The following is a 24,990-nucleotide window of genomic DNA, read 5'->3' on the forward strand; positions in this document are numbered from 1 at the left end:
CCGTCACCGCCCTACATCAGCAAGGTGATTCCCATCCACGGCCCTGTCTCACCCTCACAGCGTCCCACAAGCCAAGCAGGGCAGGGATGATTAGCCCCAACAGGTGCACAAACCAGTCAAGATTAAAGCGAAGAGCAAAAAGCACTTAAGGTTAAGAAGAGGAGACTTCTGGCCAAGAACCATCTTTTCTTCTCCCCTGCCTGGCTCCTGGCCTTGGAACACCTAAGTCAACCCAAATCCCACAGGTCTGGGTAAGTTCCCTTTCGTTTCACAAGGCGCAGAGGTGACTTCCCTCCGGTTACAACCAAAGCACAGTGAGAAATCACCAATCCCGTTCACTGGGCTGCTCTGGCCCACTCCTTGGCCTCCTGGATCCTGGTCCCTACCTCTGGCCATGACTTGGACCACTGTGCTTAGCAGGATCCTCAGTCTAGGCCACTCCTAGCCCAACGTGTGCCACTGCTCAGGCCCCGTAGGGCCCTTCTAAATCCAAGGACGTCCGGAGACATGTGCCCTCCTTCCACACCAGGGGCAGAGACGATGTTCAGCACTCTCTGCTGTGAGCCACTACCTTTCCCAACCACCCAGGATCTTCCAGATTCCTTGTGGGTACCAACTCCTCAAGGGCAGACAGGGTGAGATACAGCCAGACAGAGAAACTAGGGCTCTGTGGGGTGTTCAGGAAGATTAGAATTAGAGACCAGGAAGAAGGGAGGTAAGTCCCAAGGCTGGGCACAAGAACCGAGCCAGGTACAGCCGGAGTCATAGGAGTGTCCCTATTAAATTGCCAAGTCGGAGCTCTGGGCAGTACAGCATGAGACAGTAATCTGTCCTTAGGTCAAGTGAGGACCAGCCTTTGCACAGGAGCCAGAAGTAGTCTGCCTACTTCTGGAGGCAGGGCAGGTGTGCTGGCAGCCCAAGGACCCTTATCTGCAAAGCTGTTTGAGGACTCAGGACAAGAAATAGACAACCTCAGCTTATTATAAAGTCAGATCAGTATTCTGGAACAACTACTTGGAAGGCAAGCTTGCCCTTGGACAAGGCTAGAGATCCCCTGGGCTTATCTCTGGCATCCAAGGATCCACTATGATTGACTCCTAAGTTAACTAAGGAAGGAAACCGATGCCACTGAGGCTCTGCTTTCCCTCCAGACGTCTGTCTGTACCTCCTGCATCCCTTCCTGAGCAGAGATGTCTCAGGACAACGTCTGTCTGAGAAATCAAACCTGATAGAGGGTGCACAGGTGGGTGGGTTTGGGCCGCCATGGACCTAAGACGTGGCTGGTGACCTTCCATCTTGAACCTGCCGCACTGGCCCTGTGGGCATGTGGTGTTCCCCAAGGCTGAAGGGAGCAGTGGATCCTTGAAGGATAAGGGCCTGGGGGAAACCTAGTCCAAATGCCTTCCTGTGCAGATGGGGGCCTGAGGGGACTTTACCAAGACCCTCAAAGAGTCAGTGGCAGAACTGGGGCTGAAACCCAAAAGCCAGGCCTTTCTGACACCCCAGCCTCTGGCTTTTCCCTCAGCAGCCCAAGAACAGACCCACTTCTCCTGCAGTTAAGTATCAACGGAAGAGTTGGACACTATGTGAAAGGGAAGGAGAAGTGGTTAACACAGGATGAGGGTGTTGGGAGAAGCAGCAAATGGGAGGAGGAGGAGGGGGAGGCTTTCCTGGCAGAGCTGGAGCGGCAGGGGCCCCGCCCGCGGGAGGTGCACCTGGGGTTGAGAAGACAGATGTGCTCTGAGGCTCCTCCCTCCCCACACCCCCCACTTCCACATCTGGTTGCCCATAGATACAAAAAGAAGCTTGGGGGGGGGGACACAGGGGACACAGATGTGGAGGCATGACAAGACAGTGGTATAGGGAGGAGAGGAGTCAAAGGAAGGCTTTGGGGTGGGAGTGGGGGGCGGGATGGGGGTGGAGATGAGCTCAGTGAAAGCACAGAATGGCCTGGAAGAACTGGGGACACCGTGGGGGATGGTCAGTGGGGGGGGAAGCAAGCACGGGGTGGTCTGGAGAGGTGGAGCATGAAGCTGGGAAAGGGAGGGAGAGGTGGGGAGGGAGGGAAACATGGGTGGTTGGGGGGCTGGAGTCTCTCGATGAGCTTAAGATGGGGAGGGGGTGATGGAGGGTGGGGTTGGGTGAGGGAGGAGGATGGCCGGGAGCGGAAGAGAAGCTGCAGTTGAGGTGGTGCTGGGATGTGAGCCTGGGATGGACGGTGGGGTGATGACAAATGAGCTGGGGGGGGGTGAATGGCTGGGTGGGTGGGGACAGGCCCCATGCAGTACCTCCTGCTTGTGTCTCGGCGTGGTTTCCTGCTCCGGCTAGCGGGACATGGGAGGAGGAAAAGGAACCAGCAGGGTCAGTAGAGCAAATGGATTAGAGATACCGCGACTGGCCTGGTCCAGCAGGTAGCCCAGAGCACTCTGGGAAGCTGGGTGGGCCACCAGCAGGGCAGTGAGGTCATCAGAAGGTGCGGGGCGTGAAGCAGGGAGCCCAGGAAGGCGAAGAAGGGGGCGGGAGGGCTGGAGGCAAAGCCGCCCATCACACTCGGCAGATGGGATGTGGGGTTCTGGAGAGTCATGCTTCTTGCTGTCAGTGTGTGCTCAGGGGCTTGTGCTCCCAAGGTGGGGCTGCACGATGGAAACCCACCACCCCCATGTGTGCACATGCCCGTGTGCGTGTGCACGTTGTCTGCATGTCTGGGTGCATAACCCTATGGGTGAGGGGGTACACGTCTGTGAGTGAACACCTGCGAGTCTGAGGCCACGGGGGCCTGCGTGAGCGTGCGCACAGGTTGGTGGGAAATGGGGGCGGCTGGCAGGAACTTGAACCTCACCCTTGTGGCCTGCAGGGACACCCTATCATGGGGGAAAGGGGGCTGTGCAGATCCAGATCACAGGCAAAAGGGCAAATTAGGAGTGAGCAGGAGGAGGCCAGAGTCCACCAGGGAACAGAGTGCCCCTCCAGGAAAGAAGGGCAAAAGGAGCGGAAGGGTACAGGGTGGGCAGCGTGCCCCACCCCCACCTGGGGAGTCCAGGTATTGAGCTCAGCCCACGAGCAAGGCCCTGTCCATGGTACGCCGCACAGCAAGGGTGCCTGGCCACCGCTGGGGGCACCTGAAGGCCAAGGCTGAGCCTAGACCCAGGATCAGCCTCCTGACCCCCAGGTCAGAGGGTACAAGAAAGCCAGGCTCGTACCTTTAACTCCTTGATCTTGGTGGGGGTCCTGACCTCGCCCTCCTCAGCCTCTGACCGCCGCCCCCCAGACTCGCCATCCTCCTCCCGCTTGTCACTGTCAGGTCCTGCGTCGTGGTTCTCACTGACCGAGGCTGGGCGAGAGAACTCTGCTGAAGTGGGCAGAGACGGCCGGGCGGCCATGTGAGTCATCTCCCAGGCACAGGGACCAGAAGCCAACCCACCGCCCGCCCAACCACGCCTGGCGTAGAGCAGATACCTCCACAGCCTCAACACGCTGGGGATAAGGAGCCAGTGCCCAGAGGAGTGGAGTGGCCTTCCCCAGGTCACTCAGGTGGTGAGAGCCAGAGCTACCTCCAGCGCCAGGGCCTCCCCTGATTTCTACAGCACTCGAGCCTGGGTTCAAATCTCAAATCCATCTCTTCTTGGCTGTGTGATCTTGGGTAAGTTATACAACGTCTCTGGGCCTCAGTTTCCTCATCTACAAACAGTACCTAATTCAGACAACTGGGAGGAGGAACAGAGAAGCTAATGTGTCTCAGAGAAGCAGTGGCTGGCTCAGAGTGAGCCAATTGGATCAGTGTTGGCTCACAAATGTTACTGTTTTTGTTGTGGTGGTCGTAGCAGATACTCGCTTGACCGTTATTTAACAATACACAGATATTGTGAGATTAGCTTTTATTAGTGAAAGTTAAAGTCCTGAGGTTTGCACATGATTTACCTTCTTTATAAATTAGGGAGAAATCAAGGGGATCCCTGCAATAACATCTTTCTCACTCACTGGCATTCCAAAGTCCTTTTCTGAACAGGAAAGAAAGGGATGGAATTACAGACTTTACATCAGACACTGGGCAAATCCCAGACTATGCCCAGGGCTTGTGTCTCAGCGGAAAAAATGGCTGGAAAATACTGGATTAAAATCATCAGAGCACAGATTATCCTCGGGATTGGCATAGATTTTTTTTAAAGAATAATTATCCTTTTTATTCATATATATCACTTGACAAACTGCCCATTTATGCACATTATTTCATTAGATCCACATAATACTCTGTGTTGATGGCTAGGATGGGAATTACTATCCCCATTTTACAGAGGATAAACTGAGACCTCGAAAGGAGAAAGGTCCCACTGGTAACCTTTCAGTGAATCAGGACAAGGACCCAGGCCTCCTGGCTTAGAGTCCGGGCTTCCTAGATGATGAACTTCACCAGTTCTGGGCCAATCTTTGCTGCCCTGAACAATCTCGGTTTCATTCAGCCCCCAGCATGGCAATGGGAGCTGCAGGGGAGGACAGAAGGACAGCACAGCCCTCCTTTCCCTTTGCTTAAATCTCAGCTCTCAGCACTGTACCTACTCAAGGAGAATAGGGAGCTTCCCGAGCCCCAAATGGACCCTTGCAAAACTGCATGTCCTCCGAACACGGCCAGGGAGTCCTGGGGCAGGACTCACCTCCATACTACTGGAAACGTATCAGACTCTCCTGATCACCTGGCAAACTTAAGCATCCTTCAAGACTCTAGCCCAGCTGTCACCCTCTCTCCACAGGGCTGCTCTGTATTCTGTACACACTTCTCCCACCAGCTGAATCACGTTGAATGCTGACAAACCTACTATTCTGTGAGCTCCTCAAAGGAAAGGGCCATACTTATTCTAAAAACCGTACCCAGGACCTAACACAAGGCCTGGCACACATCTAACACTAAGAAAATATTTGTTGCCTTGCCTGGAGGCCAGCCCCAATATGTTCTGGGAGCATCTGCTGGTCCCCCACCAAAGTCCCCATCTCCTACCTTCAAGCTACCCCCTATAAACCTAAAAGCAATAATAATTTATTAGTGGCCCTACAATTTATTAAGGTCCTACTATGTGCCATGAACTGTTTTGGGTGTGGTAGAGGTATTACTTGTTTAGTTCTCCCTATAACACAATGAAGTAGGTATTATTCATTCTGCAGAAGAAGAGATAGGCCCAGGGGAGTTAAGCTGCTCAAGGCCTCCCATCCTTTCATTCAAATATTTATGGACTACCTCCTGCATCCATGGAGCAACTGGTGAGTGTCAAGGCTGAGACCTAACTCTGCCTAACTCCCAATGCCCCATGTGGCTTCTGACCCTCTCCTATAAACTCGTGAGCATATCCTGGGAGAGTTCTGGGCCCTAAAGGGTGCTGATTTAGTAGGATTAGGTAAAGGCCTGGGACTTCTCATGTTTACAAGCTCACAGCTGGTTCTGATGCCACATTTTGAGAAGCCCTGGTCTGCTTGATACAGGGCAATGTATGGCCAATTCTCATTAATAGTCAGGGCACCTATCAACTTAAGAGAAATGGGGGCAGTGGAGCCCCCAGTTAGATTGACATCTAACTGCATGGCAGTTAGATGTCAATCAGCCCAGAGCCCAGTGGAACCAAAAAAATGCTTGGGAACAACTCCTTCGCCTCCAGTAAGGCATCACCAGCTCCACACTGCAGTTACGATATACCATTCCAGAATGGTGACAAGCTGTGAACTGCTAAGCTTCTTGGGAAGGGGGCCCAGGAGACCATATGGCTGAACCTGGGACCCCAAAAGGCCGCAACTCAGGGAAGTTGTGAGAAGCCCAGAGTGTCAGTGTCACATTCCAGCAGAAGTGGTACCGTAGGCTAGACTAACCCACTGAGAGTCACCAGGTGCAGCAGTGCTCTGGGGCCACCATGCCTGGTGCAAGTCAACTGTGATGTGTTCACCGCCTCCACTGCTCATTCTACAGGACCCAGCATGCTCCCACCCCCCTCTACACGCCACTCTCCCCGCCACCTCCAGCGTGGGGCATACCTCCGTCAAGGCTGCGGGACATGGTGTACCGTTTGCTGGAGGAACGCTCAAAGAAGGGCGCGGGCCGGTCGATGAGGGCGCTGGCCTGGCGGGTCTGTGCCTGGGTCCTCCCACTATACCGAAATTTGGAGCCCATCACCAGGAAGCCCTTGGGTGGGGGCTCAGGGGACACCAGCCTGCAGGGGAGGGATGGAGGCAAGGAGAGAGGATCAGACGCGCAACGCCAGGCCCAAGGCTGGACCACAGCTGGCCTTCCGTCCCGCTGTCCCACCAGCTACGACAACTCTAAGTGGTCCAGAAGGTGAGAGACTTGGGGAAAGAGGAGGAGGAGGGCTTTCCTAGAGTCCCTACTAGCTCCTCCTACTGACAAAACACAGACGTCACCCACATCCACTCACAGCCTCTGCCTCAGCCCGTTACCACACCCCAGGGGCAGGCTCACCGGAAGAACGTATGATGCTCAATGCAGACCTTCCACAGTCTCTTGGCCGACCGGTGATTTGGGAGCTTAAAGCCAATCGTGCTCTCAAACTGCTCATACTGCAAAACCAGGGAGGGTGGGTCAGAAGCAAGGCCTGGGTCCACTCTCACCACCAGTCCATCCTTTCTGAACCTCCTTCTCAGGCCTGTATGACTCTGGCCTGTTCGTTCATTTATTCATTCATTTAATCAATCAGCTGGTTTAAGCCCTTACTCTGTGACAGGTCCAGAGCTAAAGCAACAGGGACACCAGGGTGACAAAGACAGAAGATTCTTGGCGGGGGTGGGGGGTGATGATAAATGGGTAAACAAGCTCGTCTCAGATACTGATAAGGGCACAAAGGAATGGATAGAGATGTGTGATGTGACAGGGGATGCCCGCGCAGGCGCGGGGGAGGGGCGGGGCGGGGCGGGTGCTACTTTAGAAAGGGTGATCAGGGAACGCCCTCTACACAGGGGGTCTCTGAGCAGAGAACTGGAGGATGGGAAAGGAACCAAAGCTATGTGAGAAGGCGGGGCAGAGGATTTCAGGTGGAGGGATCATCAAATGCAAAGGGCTCGGGCAGGAAAGAGTTTGCTTATTCAAGGATCTCGGAGAAGGGTGAAGGGGCTGGAGCGCCCGTGGGCGTGGGGCAGCAGGGCAGAGGCACGTGGGAGAGGCAGGTGGCCAGACAGAGTTAGGACTTGAGTCCAAGAGCTAAGGAGAGCTCTCAGAAGGTTCAAGTGAGGAGTGGGAGTGGGGTGGGTTTGACATGAACTGATACAAGGGACTTTTAAGCTCTCTCCAGCAGCTATGAGGAAAATGGCCTGGAGTGGCAGTGGAGGCCGGGAAACCAGTAAGAAGGACAGTGTAGGGATGGAGGGGAGAGATGGTGGCTGGTGCAGTGGACAGAGGGACAGAAGCAGACGGGCTCGCAATTACTCTAGAGGTAGAACCAAGTGGACTTTGTGATGGGCGGGATGTGGAGGGTGGGCATATTCATGTTTGCATGTGTGTGTAGTCGTGTGTGTGCATCTTCGTATGAGTACCACATGTAAGCAAATCAGGGACATGGACATACATTCCCTGATCTGTATAACCTGAATATATGTGGTTATCTTTATGCGTACACTCCCGTGTGTGTGTGTGTGTGTGTGTGTGTGTGTGTGTGTGTGCAGGCACATACCTAAAGTGCAAAGTCTATGTAGAGAGCCTCAGCAAAAGAGGACTGTCTCCCTACCCAGCACCCAGCACCTCCATCCATGTATCCTGGGTAGGAAAAAACCCAGGCCCAGCTGCCGGGGTCCCCTCCATTTTAGTTGATCCCGGTGAAGAAGGGATTCCCAAGGCAGGCTCACCTCCCCAGGCCGTATCTTGATGTAGAAGTTACTCCTCTTGTAGGAGATCTTGAGAATCTTGGGCCAGGCGAAGCGGTTGATCCTCAGCCGGTCCCGGTAGATGAGCAGGCCATTGGCACAGACTCCTAACATGATGTCGATGCCCTCAGAGTCCTGTGTGAGAAGGGACCGTGGAATGACCCCGAAACCCCATTCTGAGCTCTGCTTGTAATGAGCCCTCAGGAGCAGGGTTTGAGCATCCATGCTGGAGCCCCACTGACTAATCCCTCACAGAGCCATTTGTTCATTCATTTTGTCCTTTATTCACCCACTCACTTGTTCAATCATTTTCTCTATCAATCACTCAATCATTCATTCACCCAGCAAACAGTTAGGGGTACCTATGCATACTAGGTCATATGCTATATGCTCAGGATACAGAAATAAGTTAAGGCCTATGTCTTTCCCTCATGAAGCTCCCAATCTAGTGGTGGCACAGACAGATTCATAAATAAATATAATACAAGGAGAAAATAATAAGGGTCATGGGGAAATAAAGGGTTATGGAACGTCAAGTTATGAGAAATGAGAAGAGAAAAGGCTTCAGGTTGGAGGTGACACAGAGTCTGGCACACCAAGCCCTCCAGAAGGCCCTGGTAGTTCCTCGGGTGCACCCCCCAGAACCTAGGGGAACCCTGGCACCCAGCAATACCTTGGCATGGTGCAGGTCTACTCCGTACATAGAAAGCTTCTTGGCGTTCTCTAGGAAGTGGATTTCTGCTTCTCCTGGGGTCATGCCCCTAAGGGAAAGAAAGTGATCGCTGGTGGCCGGTGGAAGGACCAAGGCCTGAGTCCTGCCAGCCAAAGATGACCGCGATCGGAACCTGTGATTCCAGGAAGGCAAGCATTCTGGAGCAGGAGTGTGGCTAGGCCTCCCCGGTCCCTCACCTCTGCTCTCAGTGCCGGACAGAGCACCCCTAGCCCCCGCTTCAGTCCACTGAACTCTCATCTCCTGCCAAAGCTCAGGTCCAGTCTTATTTTCTCCAGGAAGCGTTCAAGGCCTCAGCCGGGAGTCTGGATTTTTGCCTCATTCTGCCACTGGATTAAATGGGAGCCATAAATTCTGTTTCTTCATGACAGTGAAATCACTGTGGATGACATTGCTTATCATTATCACCCAGGGGCTCCTGAATTATTACCCACAAAGGCTATTTTTCGCAGAATTTTGTATCAGAAACCACTTAATCGCCCTTGAGGAAAGGAGGAATCTCTCTCCTTTCTGAAAAGAAGAGTTATGTAATTCATCAAGTTCCTTCTTTGCTTTGGCTGCCAGGAAACCGTATGCTCTCACAGCATTTACTGAGTAACATTTCTTGAGCACCACATGCTGGTTACTGTTCCAAGCACTTTACATGTATTAATTCATTTGAATCCTCATAACAGGACTATTAGGTAGATATCACTATTCCCACTTTATAGATGAGGAAACTATGGCACAGAGAGGTTGAATAACTTGCCTAACGGCACACAGCTATTAAGTAGCAAAGTCAGGATGTGAATCCAGACAATGTGGCTCCGTGGTTCATGTTCCCAGCCACTTGGCTTACATCTGTCTCATAGCCTCAGTTTCCTGTGCTCTGTCTACTTCGGGGAGCTTTTGTGCAGGATACCTGGACACTGGAAGTCAATCTGCTTTAAGTCAAAAGAGCTGTTACAGCTGAAGGGATGGCCGTTAGGATTTCTCCAGCCCATATTGATCTGAACTTCCCTCTCTGAATTATTAGGACTCTTGCGAATCCCTAACACACCTTGCTGCCTACAACAGGGATGACAAAGAGCCCAGGCAGACACTGCTAACCGGCTGCACGGTTTCAGTATCCTGCTCAACACAATATAACAGCAGCCGTTACTAGCCAATCAGAGTTGGTGTGCAAGCCTCTGAGAGACACATTTGCCACCCACACCTCGTGTCCCATCACACCCCAGCAGGCTTTCTTTCCCCCATACATGATCCCTCCACCCCTAGCCCTGGGCCTCTCTCCAGATGGCCTCTCTCCCCAGGACGCAACCCTCCTCATTCCCTCCATCCTCATTAGCAATGAGATAATATCACCATACCCCCTCCCACATGCATAGCACTTTACAGTTTACAATGCACTTCCACGTCATTTATCACATTGGGTTTCCCTGACAAGCCTGGACTTAGAGTCCAAAGTACTAGCAGCTTAAAAGGACCATTTAGTTCCAGGGGTTCCCCCAGGGAGCGGGTATCACTCTCACGGCAGGGATTTGGAAATGGGGGATGCATTTTGGTTGTTACAATGACTGAGGGGGTGTTATGAGCATTTAATGCCTGGGGCCCAGAGATGCCAAACATCCTGCACAGTGAATTCTCCTGCCCCGAATACTGAGAAACACGGAAAATCTAAGTCCTTACGAATACAGGTAAAAAATGGGGCTGATGGGTTAAATAGCCAGCCCATAATCACACAACTAGTTAACTATCTTCTAACTCCTGGCACAAGCTGCTTTCCACTGCACCATCAACTACTCAGCCCCTCAAATCACAGAGCAACAATAATAGCCACCATGCGGTGTGTCTCTAATAGGCACCATTTAGCCCCTCCAGGACCCTACAGCATAGGTTTTACTAGTGCTCACATTAAACAAATGAGGAAACTAAAAGCACAGGGAAGTGAAATGACCAGGCCGAGATCCCCTGGTTAGAAAGAGACAGAGCCAAAAGGTGAACCAGACGGTCTGGCTTTAGAATGTAAACTTTTGAACTTTATGCCCGGAGACATCAGGACACTTACCCAGGGACACACAATCATTATTATCATCTCCAATTGGCAGTTAAAGAGACCGATTCTCAGAGGCCAAGGACAGGGAATTACCACACCAGTACAAGAGCTTAAGAACCTGAGGTCCCAAGCGGTCATTTAAGGTCACATAGCAAGTTACCATCATTCCCATCTGATGAGATGATGTGCTCTCAGACACACCTCACGTTAGCGGCAGAGCCAGGTGGGGTACTTACAGCATACGATCCGGTGGCCTAGCCAGGAAGGTTCTGGCCAACAGGGCAAGGAGCAAGGGGAGGCCTGGGCGGAGGCCCTCTCACCTGTACGTCTTGTGCAGCTCCATGATCCTTTCTTCCAGCTCCCGGGTCTGGTTAGGGGCGAAGCGGAGCTCGCTGACATAGTTGCCCACATGTTCCTCGGCATCATAGTCGCCCAGCTCAGCCTGCACGGCATAGGAGCCCAGCAGGGCATGCGTGACGAAGGAGCAGGGCAGGCGGCCCGTGATGATGTCCGCCCGCAGCTGCAGGCACAGGTAGTATCTGGACATAGGGGAGAGCTGGCATGGGCACGGGGGCCACTCCCTCCCTAGATTCCCCCAAGCACAGCTGCCCACCGATCCATCAGCACCGGTAACTGATCAACGCTCAGCGCAGCAGAAGAGGAATGTTCCCAGACACTGGCATGTCGTGTGTTAATACTTTGGGTGTATCCTAGAAGATGGTTATGTAACATTTCATGCAACGTTAAGCATTTTTGTTCATTTCTAAGTTTGAGGGATTTTTCCTACTATAGGAACATTTTCAATTTCTAACTCATTTTCAAGCTAAATTAGGACTGCTTTGCTGGTTTAACCATTTTTTTAAAATGTGATGTATTTTTAATTATACTATTAATATACTCTTACTGTGGGAAACATGTAAACTTTAGAGATAATTCTAAATTTCCTCTTGATGTCCATTCTCAGTCCTAACTCCCTCCCCCAGAGGTCACTCCTGTTATCCCTGTGGTGTTAGACCTTTTTCCTCCATGGACGTATAGAAATGCATGTGGTTTTCACATGATCGTCTCCATGGATGTAGAAAAAGCATTTGATAAAATTCAACATCGATTCATGATAAAAACTCTTATGAAAGTGCGTATAAGAGGGAACATATCTCAACATAATAAAAGCTACTTATGACAAACCCATAGCCTATATAATACTCAACAGTGAAAGCTGAAAGCCTTCTCGCTAAAATCTGGAACAAGACAAGGATACCCACTCTCACCACTTCTGTTCAACATAGTATTTCAAGTCCTTGCTACAGCAATCAGTCAGGAAAAAGAAATAAAATGTATCCAAATTGGTAGGGAAGAGGTAAAATTGTCATTATACACAGACGACATGATACTATATATAGAAAGCCCTAAAGATGCCACACAAAAACTGCTAGAACTGACAAATGAGTTCAGCAAGACAGCAGGATACAAGATTAACATACAGAAATTGGTTGCATTTCTTTACACTTAACAATGAAATATCAGAAAGGAAATGTAAAAAAAAAAAAAAATCCCTTTTATTTTTTTATCTATGGTTTTTATTTTTAATTTCTGAATGCATCCAAGTGCTTCAAAATTATTAAAACTGAAACATTATACAGCAAGAAAAAAAAAGACTTCTTTCTTGCCACCATGGAACAAGTTACCAATCCTCTACATGCAGAAGCTCCATTATTGCTGAAAAAATCCCTTTTAAAATAACACCAAAAATAAAATAAAATACTTAGGAATAAACCTGACCAAGGAGGTAAAAGACTTATATGCTGAGAACTATAAAACATTAATAAAGGGAATTGAAGATGATTCAAAGAAATGGAAAGATATCCCGTGCTCTTGGATTGGAAGAATTAACATTGTTAAAATGGCCATACTATCCAAAACAATCTACAGGTTTAATGCAATCCCTATCAAATTACCCATGACATTTTTCACAGAACTAGAACAAATAATCCTAAAATTTATATGGAACCATAAAAGACCCAGAATTGCCAAAGTAATCCTGAGGAAAAAGAACAAAGCAGGAGGGACTTCCCTGGTGGCGCAGTGGTTAAGAATCCACCTGCCAATGCAGGGGACACGGGTTCGAGCCCTGGTCTGGGAAGATCCCACCTGCCGCGGAGCAACTAAGTCCATGTGCCACAACTACTGAGCCTGCACTCTACAGCCCGTGAGCCACAACTACTGAAGCCCGCCCGTGCTCCGCAACAAGAGAAGCCACTGCAATGAGAAGCCCGCACGCCGCAACGAAGACTCAATGCAGCCAAAAATAAATAAATAAATAAATACATACATTTATTTAAAAAAAAAGAACAAAGCAGGAGGCATAACCCTCCCAGATTTCAGACAATACTACAAAGCTACAGTAATCAAGACAGCATGACATTGGCACAAAAACAGACATATGGATCAATGGAACAGAACAGAGAGCCCAGAAATACACCCACACACCTATGGTCAATTAATCTTCGACAAAGGAGGCAAGAATATGCAATGGGGAAAAGACAGTCTCTTCAGCAAGTGGTGTTGGGAAAGTTGGACAGCTGCATGTAAACCAATGAAGTCAGAACACACCCTCACACCGTACACAAAAATAAACTCAAAATGGCTTAAAGACTTAAATATACGACAGGACATCATAAAATTCCTAGAAGAGAAAATAGGCAAAACATTCTGACATAAATCATACCAACGTTTTCTTAGGTCAGTCTCCCAAGGCAATAGAAATAAAATCAAAAGTAAACAAATGGAACCTAATCAAACTTACAAGCTTTTTTTTTTTTTTTTTTTTTTTCAAACTTACAAGCTTTTGCACAGCAAAGGAAACCATAAACAAAACAAAAAGACAACCTACGGACTGGGAGAAAATATTTGCAAATGATGTAACCAACAAGGGCTTAATTTCCAAAATATACAAACAGCTCATACAACTCAATAATGAAAAAAACAAAACAACCCAATCAAAAAATGGGCAGAAGACCTAAACAGACATTTCTCCAAAAAGACACATAGATGGCAAATAGGCACATGAAAAGGTGCTCATCATTGGTAAATATTAGAGAAATGCAAATCAATACTACAATGAGGTACCACCTCACACCAGTCAGAATGGCCATCGTTAAAAAGTCTGCAAATAACAAATGCTGGAGAGGGTGTGGAAAAAAGGGAACCCTCCTACACTGTTGGTGGGAATGTAAATTAGTGCAGCCACTATGGAAAACAGTAAGGAAGTTCCTCAAAAAACTGAAAATACTGTTGCCATATGATCCAGCAGTCCCACTCCTGGGCATATATCTGGAAAAAACTGTAATTAAGAAAAGATACATGCACCCCTATGTTCACAGCAGCACTGTTTACATTAGCCAAGACATGGAAGCAATCTAAATGTCCATCGACAGATGAGTGGATAAGGAAGATGTGCTACATATATACAATGGAATATTACTCAGCCATAAAAAGAATGAAATATTGCCATTCACAGCAACATGGATGCAACTAGAGATTATCATACTAAGTGAAGTGAGAAAGAGAAAGACAAATACCACATGATATCACTTATATGTGGAATCTAAAATATGACACAAATGAACTTATCTATGAAACAGAAACAGACTCACAGACATAGAAAACAGACTTGTGGTTGCCAAAGGGGAGAGGGGGTGGGGGAGGGATGGAATGGGAGTTTGGGATCAGCAGATTCAAACTATTATATATAGAATGGATAAACAAAAAGGTCCTACTGTATAGCACAGGGAACGATACTCAATATCCTATAATAAACCATAATGGAAAAGAATATGAAAAAGAATATGTATATATGTATATATAACTGAATCATTTTCTGTACAGCAGAAATTAACACAACATTGTAAATCAACTATACTTCAATAAAATAAATTTTTTAAAATGCATGTGGTTTTGGTTCATGGGTGTTTTTACCATGTAAATGCTATCAAATGCTATATCTGACCACATAGCTTGCTTTTTCACTCCCAACTATGTGCCTTAGAGCCCTTCCCATGTCAGCACACGTGACCTGACTTTATTCATTTTAACTTCTGCACCATATTCCACTGTCTGGACAAAACTGTTTGCCAATGTTTTCTCAAAACTTTTTTATTTGGCTCCAGCTTTAAACGAATTGTCCAAATTGGTTTAAAAGAAACATTTCCAACCACTAGGCCATGATTTTTTTTATAACTTTCATGCACACTTGGATGATTTTACAATTTTTAGAACCATTTCAAAGCACTTTTTATTGCTTTTTAAGTTACTGTGTATTTTTTTTTTTAATATTCCAGTTCATGCTCAGCCTGCAATACCTCCTTGCCCACTTTGCTATGTTTCACCATTTTTTTTTCCAATTACTTGTTTCTTTTCCTTTTAAGTGGCTTTTACTTAGTATAGTTTTTACTGCTCCACGACATTATTTTGCAGTCAGAACTGAAGCTCTGGCCAAAAGTACAATACATGCGGCCTCAGTGTGTGCTCAGAGCCACGGCAGAGGCTCAGAATCAGCAGCAGCTCAAACATTACAGGCACCGAGTGTGGGCTTATAAGCATATCATTCAAAAGTCTCCAAATTCAGAAATCATTACCAAACACACTGATCAGTCTTTCATTTCAGTCACTTTGTCATTCTGACCAGTTTATTCGGGTTCTAAATATTTTTGACTAAATCAGCTGCTACTATCACCCCATCCTCTGAGGCCAGCCACATCGGGCAGGGCTAACTTCCTTCCTGGTGTCCCTAGAGGCCCAATGTCCAGGGACCAGCACAAAGAGGAGAGGCACCAGTGGGCAAGACAAGGGGATGGGGGCTGTATTGGTCTAAAGCTCTCAGCCCTTTCGGGAATGAAGTTTAGACCCTGCTGCTGCCACCTTGGTCCCAAGCTGACCTCAGGGATTAGAGCAGGGCTAATGAGGCCAAGGCCTCAGGTCTGATCTATTCCAGGGATATCTGTTTTATCTCCCAAGGCCAGAGTCGGTATCTTGACCTTGGCCCATTGCCTGGCAAATGGCAGAGATTAAGGAGGGACCCAATGGGAGACAGAGGATGGCTTAGTAGCTCCCTCTCCTGCTGTAGGAATAACTCCAAGCCACATCCTATGGTTGGTGGGTGTTTAGGGCCCAGTACACGGATGACACAGCCCCAGGATATTGTAAAGTAAGACTATCTCTTTGGAAGGGGCTTAGATAAAGAGAAAGGCCCCTCCCTGTTTTGGATTTCAGAGGCAGGATGAGCCCCATGGAAGCTCTCATCCTGAGAGATGATTTGCACCCCCTTCTAATCTTTAAGCCTTGTTATCTACTGGCACTGAGGCACAAGGCCTGCACCTACAATCCACGTTCACCCCAGCAGCCTGGGCTTGCCTCCCTGGGGTGGTCACATGCCTCATTTGACTCCCACACGCCTGCCATGTGCACAGAGTAGCACACAGGACCAAACTCCCACTTGCAAAGGCATCTGTGTTCTAATCCCTCCTATCCCCAAAGTTAAAACCTGGTGGTCCAGCCAGCACATCAGCCTTCAGACATGTCTGGTTTATCCTACCCAGAGATGGCCCACACCATGCTTTTTAAGAGTTTAAATTAGTTGCCAATATTTAAAAAGTGTGGTTTTTACTCTCAAATCTCTAGCTTCACTCCAACTATCAGGCCTGATTCCCACATGGCAGTGACTGCCTGAGCAGAACAGCAACCGTTTTAAGCGGCATCTGTCCTCTTCAATTCACACTGAGCCCCACTGTTCCCCGTGACACCTCTCCCTCTGAAGTCAAGGGTCAGTTGCCATCGACCACTCTGTTTGCATCACTTTCTCTTGCACTGAGTTGGTTTCCCTTGTTGATGCTGTCTGCCTGGCCTCAGTAGGCATCTGGGTTTTCAACTGCCATCATGTACCCATATACCACCTTGTGTCACCCAGGGCTCTGTGTCCATCCCCCTCCACCACCACCCCTCCCCAGCCCTCACCTTGTGATGTCTTCTGTCAGCTGGGCAGGGTCAGGGGGGTAGAACTTGACTGTGAAGGCAAAATTCCAGGGGCTGCCTGAGAGGAGAAGATGGGGGAGAGATCAGAGAGGCCCCATCTCCCCCGTGGGTGGCCCAGATGCACCATGCCATGGGCAATTTTTCAGTCTTCCCATAACAATCATTTTAGGACAATCCAATAAGAGACCCTGGCACATTATTCCCACTTGACAGATGAGGAGACTGAGGCCCAGATTAAAAGACTTGTGAACTAGCAGTGGGAAGGAAGGTAGAAAGAAAGAAAACAATGGTGCATGCCAGGCATGCTGTTAATTACTTTACAAACATTGCTTCATTAAACCTCACAACATCCCTGTAAGTAAGTCCTATGATTAAACCCATTTTGTAAATGAGGACGGTGAGGCCCAGGCAGTAAAGTGGCCAGTCCAAGGTCACAAGCTAGGAAGTGGCAATGCTGAGGTTCAGACCCAGGCCACCTGGATCCAGAGCCCATGCTCTTCCCTCTACACCAAAGTCTGTGCCCCAGGACATTAGTGGGAAGATAATTAATCTAGAAAATACCACCTTAAACAGGTTTCCTAACTTTGGACTTCTCAGAGCCCTCACTCTGCTACTGTGCATTGCACCTCTTGAAGGGGGACATGCATTCAAGAGTTTCCAAAATCCATTTGACCTGTTGCATCCATTTGTCACAGGGCATCCTTCCAGATTAAAGTTTCTCAGAAAACATGTTGCAAAACTCTGCCCTATATGATGTTGACTCCATCTCAGATGGCAGAATTGGATTATAAACAAGACCCAAAAGCAAATATAATGGGCTAAAAGTAACAAAGAACATTTCACAGGGGTAAATGTTAACCTCCACGTTTAGATATGAAAAATCAATGGTACACCTTTACAAGGTAGAGAAAAATAAACGCTGAGGTTTCAGCTGGAAACAAGCTCTGCAAACCAAGAAGAGGGATGACCACTTAAGAAGAGGGGGGGAGGGAGGAGGCCTTGATGAAAGGCCATAATCCAGAACAATGGTCAGACCACCCCTGGGACATTTTGGGCTCCATGCTCTAAAGGGACCTCTGACAAAGTGAGAAAGAGAGGCCCATCCAGGGCAGGGCTGTGGACAGAAGGGCTGGAGGCCATGCCATCACTACCATCCTTGTCCCTGTGGGCATCACCATCTTCACCATACAGCTGTCATGTCTCCAACACTTACTAAGTGCTGGTCGCTTGGCTTGCTAAGAACTTGACACGTGTTTTTGGAATTTAATCTTTATAGTGATCCTGAGGTAGACTTTCCTTTTAATAGATGAAGGTTTTGAGAGGTTAAGTCATTCTCCCAGGATCACCCAGCTAGTCAGCGATAGAAAACAGGTCTAGCCTCTGATCACATGACTCCACAACCTAGGCTCCTGACTGCAGCTGACTCCTTGGAAACAGCAGCCTCAAGGGGAAACAATCCCGGTCTCAAGAATAATAATGGGGGAGTTCCCTGGTGGCCTAGTTGTTAGGATTCCGGGCTTTCACCGCCATGGCCAGGGTTCAATCCCTGGCCGGGGAGCTGAGATCCCACAAGCCACACAGCACAGCCAAGAAAAAAAGAGAGCGAGAGAATAATGGTAATAATTAATAATAATAATAATGGCTAATACAAACTGGGTGTTACTATGGGCAGGCACCTTTTAGGTGTTGAACAGCTAATAACTCATTTAATCCTCACAACAACCCTAAAGATAAGGGTTACCCCCACTTTACAGATGATGAGGCACAGAGCAATTAAATAACACGAGAAGTAGTGATGGAGTCAGGATTCAAATCCAGGCGGTCTACTTCCCGTGTCTGTCCTTTTAACCGTCACACCAGATTGCCTCCTACTATGTGAAGCACCTACTATGTGCTGGCTGTTGTCCACACTCACATCACTGAACCTTCATCCCCACCTAGTGAGGCAGTAATCACTAATCCACTTGCTAGGGAGATGCGGGAATCCAGAGAGGTGGAGGAATTGCCCCCAGTGCCCTAGGTGATGGGCCCTGAGATTTGGGAGGAAATATACCCAACTCTGAAGGCCAGGACATAAGGACTCAGGTGCCACCTTCAGAAGGTTGGAGTTGTCACAGATCAAGAAAGTGGGTAAAAAATTGCTCTGTGGGGGCCCCAGAAGCCAGAACTGGGGTGAATGGGTGGAAACTGCAGGGGTAGGAACAGAGACTGTGGCTTTACTAAATAAAGGAGGAAGCCCTGCTCCTTCATAACCCGAGGGGATCACTTCTTGCCCTGGGGAGGGAGCCGAGACCCAAAGATTCTGTCAGGAGCTTCTCTTTTCTAAGGTCCTGGTCCTTCTCAAACACTCTCAGCCACGGTGTGCGTTCTGATTCTTTCAGGCATGAGAGCCAGGCCTCCCAGCTGGGCTGGGGTTCCTGGGGACAGCATAAAGGCCAGGCCTAGGACCCTGTTGGCCCCAGAGAAGGGGGCTCTGTCCGTGAGCCTGCCTCTTTATCTCCAACTGACAGGAGGCTGCAGGAAGCATCCCTCAAGCCCCCTCCTGCATAGTCAGCTGGCATCCCTAAGGCCCAGCTGCCTGCTGTCACGGCAACAGGCTTGGCTATAGCTTTCCAGCCAGGGGACCAGGAAGCCCAAGCACAGCAAAGGGGAGGAGCCCCCAGTGGAGGCACCGCTGCCTCTAGGCTCCAAGTCCCCACTCACTGCATGCCCCCTGGCTGAGGCCACCTACCTCCCCCTTCTGGCATTTGAAGGCTGCCCCGCCCCTCCCAACATGCCTTTTTTCCTCTGGGCCAGAAAAGACAGGTTTTTGGCCTGCTCATCTGTCTTCAACCCAGGCCTTGAAAAGAGTGCAGGATGGTGCTGGGAGGCCAGGGCTCAGGACCTGGCGTGGCCCATACCTCACTCTGTGATCTTGGGTAAATAACTGCCTCTTTCTGGGCCTCAGTCACCCATCATTAAACACAGGACACGTTCACTCCTCTCAGTTGGCAGAGTGGCCTAGAGTACTGTGGGGACAAGGAATCTGATCTGAGTCAAAGGTCACTGACCACCGAAGCCCGCCCTGGCCCTGGACAGAAGGGTGGCTGTTTTGAGGCCATCGGTTTGTCCCCTTGTCCTAGATGACTCTGCAGGTCCCTTCCAGGGCTGACATCCTGAAGGCAGCTGTGATCCCTCTGCTAACCTGCTGGGTGACTCCAGACGGTCATTCCTCCTGTGCAGGCCTCAGGCTCCTCATCTATAAAACAATACCCTGCCTTCCCCAAGATCTGCCACACACAGCAAACGAACTCATGGGTCCGAACGCACTTCCCAAAGGAGGAAGAAGCAGCACAACTAGGGCCCTCAAGGCCTGGAGCCCCCCCTCCACCCTTCCACTACCAGTTCCAACCACAGCAAGTCACTCACTCCGGATCTGCTTCTTGATTTCCTTGGAGGGGTCCAGCCAGTTCTGTAGGAGAAGATAGAGTTCTTTAGAGGGAGACAGAGGAGGGGACTTGGGTAGGGCTAGGAGAGAGAAACATCCCGAAATAGCCTGCCAACAGCCCCTTAGCTGGGAACACCCTTCCCTGGCTGAGCTGTCTGGGTCCCTTCCCCTGGGACTGGGAGGTGAGGGAATGAGGCCTGGCTTCACTCAGGGTTTGGGACCCGGGGCCCTGGGCCTGGCAATGCTTGGAGGCAGCACGGTGAACGGGTAATGCAGCTGCAGTGGGATTGGTGGGAAGAAGGAAACTCAGGCAGGAGCTTCCCAAGGGTGGGGAAGAGGGGCTGGGGGTGAGTGCCTCAGCTCCCGCAGGAAGCCATGCCACGGCTCTCCAGATACCTATCTGAGGCTGACTTGCAGGCCCCCAAGGAAGGACAGGGGCACAGGGGAGACAGAGAACTGAGGATGGACAGGGCAGGCTGAACCCTGGAGGCGTGCAGACAGAAGGTACCTAATGAAGAGCTGAGGGCTGATGGAAGCCATGGGATGTGGCCAGGCCAATGGGGGCCTAAGGGAAGAGACCCCTCCCGCCACCCAGGGAAGGCCTTCCAGCCAGCCCCGCTCCCCAGCCCAGGTACCTTCTGGCTGTCGGCATCACAGAAGGTCAGGCCAAAGTAGTCCTTCTCCAGGAGGTTGAGGTGCTCACAGACCAGGTCAAACAGCACCTGGCCCCGGCCGTGTTTCTGAAGAGAAGAGCAGAGCTGCCGTGAGGCTGGAACACACCTCAGGGTGGGGCGGGGAGATGTCCCAGGCTCCACCAGGACGACGTGAAAACCCGCAAGAGGTTTCCAGCATCTGGGGAGGATCTCAGCACTCCTGCCACCCACCTGGCTCTGCTCTCCAAGTCCTAAGGAATCTTGGGGGGACACTAATGCCTAGCCCATCAACTGCCTTCTTCCAAGCCCTCCTGGGGTCTTCCTAGAACTCAGACCTGCTTGGGGGAAAGCCAGAGTGGGGTGGGGGAGTGACTGATTTTTCCTTCCTGTACAGTGATTAGGAGAAACAGGCTAAGTTGGACCCAAGGAGCAGAAAACCAAAAGTCTGAGTTTTGAGTGTGAGAGGAAGAGACAAGCCACCTGACCTGTGAGGGACATGGGCAGGGGAGGAGGGGAGGGCCTGGGACTCAGGGTCACAGCGTGACTCTCCTCCCCTGGCCCCTCCCCTTACACTAAGGGAGCATCACCTCTACCCAGGCCGCAAGTGAGGTTCCACGGGGGCTCACAGAGCCTAAATCAGCCTCAGTTGCAAGCAGCACCGTTCGAGCCACCTTCTCCCCCCAACTCCCATCAGCAAGGCATGGTACCTCTCTGAACACCATCTGGGCCTGAGGATTCAGAAGACAAAGCCCAGAACCTGGCTGGGTACCCCAAACCCACAGGGGTGAGGATAAGCATCAATAAAGAGATCACGGGGCAGGGGGCGTGTGAAGCAGTCACTACCCAAAGAGGCAGTGGACTCCAGGGAGCGGGTGGGGTCCCTGCAAGGTCTGGGTAGGCCACCGGGGACTGGCGCCAGGCCTGACTGTGGGGAGTAGCTGGAAAACCAAGGGATTCCTGAGCCTGGAGGAGACCTTCAGAGAGAGTGGCCTCGGTCAAACCCTTACACTCTTCTAGGGCAGCTGAAACAGCACCCTGGGGCCACCATGGGCAGGAGGGAAGAGGGAGAAGATATCCCTTTGTTTTGCCCAGGAGTAGGCAAGGCGTTCACCCTGCAACCTTTCTATGGAAGAAATAAACGTTAAAAAAAAAAAAAACCCAACCTGGCAAAGACGACAGAGCCAGCCTCCCAGGCCTCAGAAGTCGGTCCCTTAAGACCAGGAATCGGGGGAGAAAGGGAGGTGGGTCCTGTCACTCTCAGCAGTAAGGCCACCCTCTGGACTCTTCCATACACCTGGACGGGCCAGGAATGGTGCCTGGACCGGGGCAGAACCTCGAAGGGGGCGAGTGAGAGCTCAGAATTCGGGTGGGAGTTCCAGCCCGTACAGGAAAGGGAGATGCTACATGTGGGGCCAGGAGGGCTGACCCCAGAGAGGAGGTGTCTGCCCAGCCACCCACTGTGGGCCAGAGCCATGCCACAGGGTGTCTCCACAGCCTGGGGGGAGGGTCCTTCCAATGGGCCACCTCCCTATGCCTGGGGGACACCTCACCACGGAAGCCTCGAGTGACCAGTTTGTCCTGGTGCCCTGGATAGGGTGCTTCACAGGAAGAACCCTCCTCCACACCCGTTATATACATGAAAATGATTCTGGTTGAAACCTCAGCGTCTGCTGGGCGAGATGAAAGAGCCCAGGTCCTACCAGGCTACAGATCAGCCGCGAAACGGCGACTCCTTGCCAAGGTACAGCCACCCTGAGAAGCCTTTTCCTGGCACCAGCCCTGTGCCTCGCCTAACACTATCTGCAATCAGAAGAGCCCTCTGCGGGCCTCGGTGCCACCATCTGTGCACAGGAGGGCTGGCCGAGTCATCTCCCCAGGACGCGGCAGTCGGTCCAGGCCTCCATGAAGAGTGGACGCCCTCTGGTTTGGCCCAGGCTGAATGCGCACAGAGGCCTGTCCTGGCTCTGAGGACGGTCGACCAGGGACGGGGCCTGTGGTGCTCCCTACCTCCACCTCACACTCATACTCAGAGGCATCGAGCAGAGTGACTCGGCAGACGGCACTCTTGTATTTCTTGGCAATCTTCTGGGGCGATTTCTGGGCCTTGCTGGGCGTGGTCCTCTCTGACAGGCCATCGGCCTCCCCGTAGTCCTTCTCCTCCATGTCTAGGCTCTGCAGGTCCAACCAAGGGAAGGGTTTAGTCAGCGAGCTAGAAACCATAGCCTTTCATCCAAATGAGATGCAATAAGGATGCAGCTGGGGCTCAGACAGACCCCAAAATGAGAGCCACTGCCCTCTAAGACTCCCCCCAGGTGACCACGGTCTATGGTGGGTGTGTGCAGGAAGAGAGCCAGAGCTTCTGCGTACAATGGGTGGGCTCATATGAGGGGTCCACTGCTCCCCTGCAGGCGGGAGCATCCCACAAAAACCACACCCAGAGGCCAGAGCTGTCCTATCTGCCTAGAACAGTGCATGAGTGATCAGGACATGGTCTCCTCCTTCTCAGTCTGTCACTGGGTCTAGCATGAGGCTGGGACTGATCTGGTGGAGGGAAGGGAGGTCAGAGCCCTGCCCACTAGTCCTAACTCTGTCACTGACACCCTCAATGACCTTGGCCAAGTCCCTGCCCTCTCTGGTCCAGTTGTGAATTAGGGGAGGTGTGAATTCAATGGCTAGATGAACCCCCAAGCCCCCTGTCTCTTTTTAGGGTGATGAATTTTGCTCTGCAGTCACCCTGGGCTTGCCCCGCTAGAATGGACAGCCTTGGGGGATAGGAAAATAAGGTTGAAAGAACACCGATTTTCAAAATCAGATCTAGATTTGACTTGCACTTCTGTCACTTTAAAGCAATGTGACTTTGGGTAACTCACTTCATCCTGCTGAGGCTCTGTTTCCCCAAGTGTAAAATGGGGAAATCAATAGTTACCTTCTTAGGTCTCAGAGAATTAATTATAAAAATGAACACTATGCCCCCTGCACAGTGCTTGGCATGTAATGGGTCAATAATACATCTCAGTTTCCTTCTTTCCTCCCTCCTGGAGGACGGGCTGGGCAGGAAGAGGGATCCCGTGCTCTCAGGCACACACCTGTTCAGCAGGCCGAGCGTCCTGATGGGCCGGATGCTTCTCATTGGAGTTGGCCTCGGGATGGCCGTGGCCTGCGGGGGTCACAGGGGTGGTAGCTGCGGCGGCTGCCTCAGGCTGCTGCGGGGCCTCCTCCTGAGCCTTCTTCACCTCAGAATCTGGGCCTGTCTCTGTTGTCATGGTGACCAGCACGCCTGCATTGGCACGAAGGAGAGAGCATGTGATGGGGGAGAGGGGCAGCAATGGTGCGACAGAACGGTGCGAGGGGGACAGGAACCACACATGCAGAGAGACAGATGGAGAAAAATGGACAAAGAGCCACAGAGAGAAGGAGGAGGGAGGGAGGGAGAGACAGAGGAAGTGAGGATGGGGACAGAGTCATGAGAAGTGAGGGGTCAGTGGCAACAGCCGAGGTCACAGACCCCCCACCCACCCTTGTGCCCATATAGCTCCTCAGGGACTCCAAGCTCTTGGCCCAGGTCTGGAATCAGGGCCCTTCCTAAGGGCGAGGAGAGTCTCTCCAGGCGGCCCCGCTCTGCCAAGAGCACCAGGGACAGTCAGTGACCACCTCCAGGCAGGCCCTTGGCCAGGCTCTCTCTCCCACTACAGCACCTGGCATGCGGTAGCCCGTCAATCAATGTTGGATAAATGGAACTCAACCCAAAGAGCCCTGTGCTCCCGGCCTTTCCAGCCCTGACGTCCGACAAGGCTCTTCATGCCCCAAGCCTCAATAATTCCTGCCCCCTGACTTCACAGGGATGTTGTCAGGATGTACTTAAAGGGATAACGCAGGAAGGTACTCTTAAAAAACGCATAGCCCTGATGATGTCAAAGTCAGGCGAACTGGGCTCGGGCTCCACATCTGCCACAAATGGGCAGTCGGTTGGTCTCACTAGGACTCATCCAAAAAAGCAAGGGACTTAGAAATTATCTCTCCAACCGACTATTCTTATCATTTCCCCCTCAGAGCAGGAAGTGAGGAGATTTCAGAGAATCAAGGACCTGTTGCCCAGCTGCTCTTTGGAATAAGCAAATTGCAAAGAGAGAAAAGGAGAGAGAGAAAGAAAGAGAGAGAGAAAGAAAGAATGGCATGGTCCCATTTTTATATTAAAAAAAAATACCAATAACCTCAACAATACATCTTTGTGTTTGTGCACATGTAGTAAAAGATCTGAAAAGATACTTAC

General features: G+C 50.6%; 1 protein-coding gene across 27 annotated transcripts in view; it reads right to left on the bottom strand.

The window, feature by feature from the left end:
• Window positions 1–24,990, bottom strand: part of EPB41L1 (erythrocyte membrane protein band 4.1 like 1) — a 137,949-nt gene that overhangs the window by 31,596 nt on the left and 81,363 nt on the right. For 16 of the 27 annotated variants that reach the window (XM_059896673.1, XM_059896681.1, XM_059896670.1 and 13 more), the window contains 12 exons: window positions 23,807–23,997; window positions 22,728–22,892; window positions 20,703–20,807; window positions 20,049–20,091; window positions 16,623–16,698; window positions 10,934–11,152; window positions 8,522–8,609; window positions 7,831–7,983; window positions 6,455–6,552; window positions 6,013–6,188; window positions 3,201–3,349; window positions 2,289–2,324 (listed from right to left, as the gene is read on the bottom strand). In XM_059896673.1, the coding sequence (XP_059752656.1) occupies window positions 2,289–2,324; window positions 3,201–3,349; window positions 6,013–6,188; window positions 6,455–6,552; window positions 7,831–7,983; window positions 8,522–8,609; window positions 10,934–11,152; window positions 16,623–16,698; window positions 20,049–20,091; window positions 20,703–20,807; window positions 22,728–22,892; window positions 23,807–23,983 (1,485 nt within the window). In that variant the 5' untranslated portion in view covers window positions 23,984–23,997. The remainder of the gene's footprint in view (window positions 1–2,288; window positions 2,325–3,200; window positions 3,350–6,012; window positions 6,189–6,454; window positions 6,553–7,830; window positions 7,984–8,521; window positions 8,610–10,933; window positions 11,153–16,622; window positions 16,699–20,048; window positions 20,092–20,702; window positions 20,808–22,727; window positions 22,893–23,806; window positions 23,998–24,990) is intronic. The other 11 variants (XM_059896695.1, XM_059896694.1, XM_059896688.1 and 8 more) reach the window with 3 other exon arrangements.

The sequence above is a fragment of the Balaenoptera ricei genome, chromosome 15 (genome assembly GCF_028023285.1).
Source record: "Balaenoptera ricei isolate mBalRic1 chromosome 15, mBalRic1.hap2, whole genome shotgun sequence".
Taxonomy (NCBI): Eukaryota; Metazoa; Chordata; class Mammalia; order Artiodactyla; family Balaenopteridae; genus Balaenoptera; species Balaenoptera ricei.